This window comes from Colobus angolensis, unplaced genomic scaffold (assembly GCF_000951035.1).
Source record: "Colobus angolensis palliatus isolate OR3802 unplaced genomic scaffold, Cang.pa_1.0 Scaffold70, whole genome shotgun sequence".
NCBI classification, from domain to species: Eukaryota; Metazoa; Chordata; class Mammalia; order Primates; family Cercopithecidae; genus Colobus; species Colobus angolensis.
In genome coordinates this window covers 2,116,027-2,119,910 of record NW_012120710.1, presented here as the reverse complement: position 1 = coordinate 2,119,910, position 3,884 = coordinate 2,116,027, and the positions used below count along the sequence as shown (strand labels likewise).

At 33.1% G+C, this 3,884-nt stretch overlaps 1 protein-coding gene across 1 annotated transcript in view; it reads right to left on the bottom strand.

Moving 5' to 3' along the window:
* Window positions 1-639: 639 nt before the first annotated feature.
* The window catches only part of DCK (deoxycytidine kinase), a 33,172-nt gene continuing 29,927 nt past the window's right edge, over window positions 640-3,884 (bottom strand). The window contains exon 7 of the mRNA XM_011927123.1: window positions 640-1,686. Coding sequence (XP_011782513.1) covers window positions 1,660-1,686 — 27 coding nt within the window. The 3' untranslated portion in view covers window positions 640-1,659. The remainder of the gene's footprint in view (window positions 1,687-3,884) is intronic.

Here is a 3,884-nt window from a genome sequence, read left to right as displayed (position 1 = left end):
GATGAGAAAAATAAGTCTTGTATTATTAATTACCTTTCTAGGAGAGCAAACTATAAGGAACAATATATAAATTCTAATGGAAGACATGATATAGGTAATAGATCCAAGAGATAATCCAGACCACCATTAGGCTCAATTCTCTTATGACCACCACACTGAGACAACTTTTGAGTCATGACAAATAAATAATAAATTTTTATTAGCATCTTTTCAATTCTGCAAGTTTTAAAAGTCATTATACATTTTTAGAGGTTACTAAAAATTACTGAAATATGTCTCCACTTAAAAGGGAATCAAAGTAATTTATATAATTTTCACCTTTAATATTCATAATTTTTTACTTAAAAGTAAAAAATTTTTACTCTAAATTTTAACTCTAAAAAGATTATTACATCTTTTTAGAATTGAAATTACATTTCAATGAGTGTAGCTCTGCTGTAGTTCATGAGGTTTATACTTATTAAGAAATATTTAATTAAGTAAACGAATTCATTTATACCAAACCAAAACAAACCAAAAAAATGTATATGTATAATGAGATAGTTTATGTATGGTAATTACAGATTGGAAATTAAGTCCCCTTTGCAAAGATCAGTGCATCTGGACTGGTTAATCCACTAAATTATCATCTTCGAATAAGAAAGTGACTCTTCCCCTTATTTTAAAATACATAAAATTTTCTAAAATGTAAAATGGAAAGGTTTAATACACAGGAAAAACACTGCATACCTTAACTAAACAAACTGGAAAGAAAATATATTTATATACAGAACTAAGATGAATCCACGCATTATTTTTACAAATATTCACATAGATGGTTTAGAGATAAGTGTGTCTCATTAACTAATGGATGCTTTCTAGCCTCTGTCTTCATTAATTTTATTTTCTGATATTCAACAAAAAATAATGCTTTCAGGATATATTACATATAGAGCAATATCATTTTTATCAGTAATTTGTCTGAAAAAGAGAAAAACTTAAAGCAGAAGCCTACAAAGCAAAGCAAAGTACAAAGCAAAGAGTAATCACAATGTTTGCAAAATGGAAATGTGTGACTTTAACTTTACAGCAGGCTGCCTAATTAATCCAGACAGTAGAGAAAGCAGACTGAGGCAGGAAGTAAGAGGCAGGACTAAACTGTTAAGAAGATAATCATTTAAAATAAAACTTTAGAATCCTTATTCTAGGAATTCCTTTAATTCTACTTTGCAACTTTTAATAGATACACTAATTTACACAGGACACACTACCATTTACTATGTAACATTAAAGCTTTCAGTTAAGAAACTGGTCACCAATGAGGTGAGAGGCGCCAGGGGAAAAAGCCAACCTGCTGAGGAAGACAAAAGAGGGGAAAGACGGAAGCTGGATCTTTTCTAATGTAGTTTAGCCACTATACTGATTCTGGAACTATCTACCTCTACACTTCCTGCTATGAGAAATAATGTCTTTGTCTTTAAATGTCTTTTTTTAAAAAAAAGAAAAGAAAACTGGTCAAAAAGTTTCACATAAGATTCATTTAAAAATCTTTTTTTTCCTTAGAACAAAAATGGTTAAAAACTTGGGTTTTCTAAAGAAACCTGTATTAATATGAAGCTACGAAGATACACAAAGCTGAAGTATCTGAAACCATTTGGCTGCCTGTAGTCTTCAGCAAGATCACAAAGTACTCAAAAATTCTTTGACCTGAGGAAAGAAAGAAAAAAAAAAAATCAGTATAATTCCTTGACTAATTTGAGGTATCTGATATTCATCTTCATTTAAAAATATATAATAGTTGAAGACCCCAGCCGTATAAGTAACTATCACAATGCCATTGCATTTAGTTTCCAAAGAAATATTGTTAAGGCTGGGCCCAGTGGCTGATGCCTGTAATCCCAGCGCTTTGGCAGGCTGAGGTGGGTGGATCACTTAAGGTCAGGAGTTTCAGACCAGACTGGCCAACATGGTGAAACCCCTCATCGCTACTAAAAACACAAAAATTAGCTAGGCATGGAGGCGTGCACTTGTAATCCCACCTACTTGGGAGGCTGAGGCAGAACTGGTTGAACCTGGGAGGTGGAAATGGCAGTGAGCCAAGATTGTGCCACTGCACTCCAGCCCAGGCAACACAGCAAGAGTGTTTCGAAAAAAAAAAGAAAGAAAGAAATAATGTTAAATACTTCAGTAGTAAAAGATGAATGACCTAAAAGGTCATTTTAGGAGTTATTTATTGCTCTGTCGCCCAGGCTGAGTACAGTGATGCAATCAAAGCTCACTGCAGCCTTGAACTCCTGGCTAGGTGCACACCATCATGTCTGGCTAGTTTTTGTTTGTTTTTTTATAGAGATGAGGTCTCACTATGTTGCCCAGGCTGGTCAGGAACTCCTGGGCTCAAGCAGTCTTCCCACCTCAGCCTCCCAAAGTGCTGGGATTACAGGTGTGAGCCACTGTATCTATCAATTTTAGATACAGTTCTGAAAGAGCTGTAACACCAATTTTATAATCTCTTTATTTAATATCATAGATCATTGACATATGCAGCTTTAACACTGATAACATTAATAAGCACAATAGTTCAAGCAACTCTGAAGATCAAACATGTAGTAGATTTGTCATGTTTCTGAAGCACATATGTGAATCATACTCTGCAATGTCAGTATGTGTGGGGAAAATCATATAAGGAGTCAATGAACCTAGCCAATTGACCATAATGTAAGAATATGCTTGTTCTCCACATATTCTAGGCTACTCAATAATTCTCAAGAGACAAAGATTATTGCCTTGTAAAAATACCTTAAAAATAAAGTCAACTGCTAGCATTATTAATAAAAGTAAATATAATAATGTGAAATGATTCTTAGTCAAAACAAAGAAGTGTTAGATAAAATTAAAAAGTGATTTACCAAGTCAGTTAAATTGATGGTTGGCTGTTAATACTTAATGCTGACTTAATTTCATTTAATAGTATTATGAGTTAATTTATCCTATATTTTTAACATCATTAATAGTATGAAGAGGTCACTGGAATTTTCCAGATAAGCTTTAGTTCATATCATGGGAAAAACAACTACATGTATATGCAACGGTAGTTACATAAAAAGTCAAGATTTTCAAAATCCTTGATATATCCCTTATGAATGTCAAGTTCTCTATTAAACAGTAGACATGTAACAAAAGAAAGGAAAAATCAAATTTCTCTCAAAACTAAACCAAACAAATTGTGGTTTCTTCTTTATAGCTTAATCACTGAGTTATCAACATGGGTATAGGGATATTTGTTATACAAATTCCCTTACTATTCTCTCTCAAATCTTCATCAATAAATTCTTGCCCAGTCCCTTTATCAAGGGGCACCACTCACTTAACAGAATATGGTCAACTCCCAGTGATTTGGGCGATAAATGCACTGTGATTAAGACAATAACTCAATGATTAAGCAATGTCAATTAATCCTTGACATGATCCCAAATGAAACTCAAAACTGAAACCCCTCAATCTCAAGACTTTAGCCAACGTAAAAATGGATGAGATCCATATCCTACAACTTTAAATATCCTCCATATTGAATTTAGTTGAAAAAGATAAATTTAACTTCACAAGCAGTTTATTATTAAAGTATCTAAAGATTGGTGGTGTAGGGAAGAGAGGAAGAAATGGGGACAAAGCAGAGAAAGGGGGTGAGAAAGAACTTTTGTTATTATGATTATCCCTATCCTACAGATAGAGGCACTAAAGGATTAAAAAGCAATCCTTGTTTTATTTTTATTTATTTAACTTTTTTCTAAAACATCTGTCATGATTTTGAGATTCCGAAGGATCCTTATTTTAACTCAGGCCACAAAGCTAGAATTTAGTCAGGACTGGAATCTAAACAGTCCAAAATCTTCTAAAGCTCTTAACTG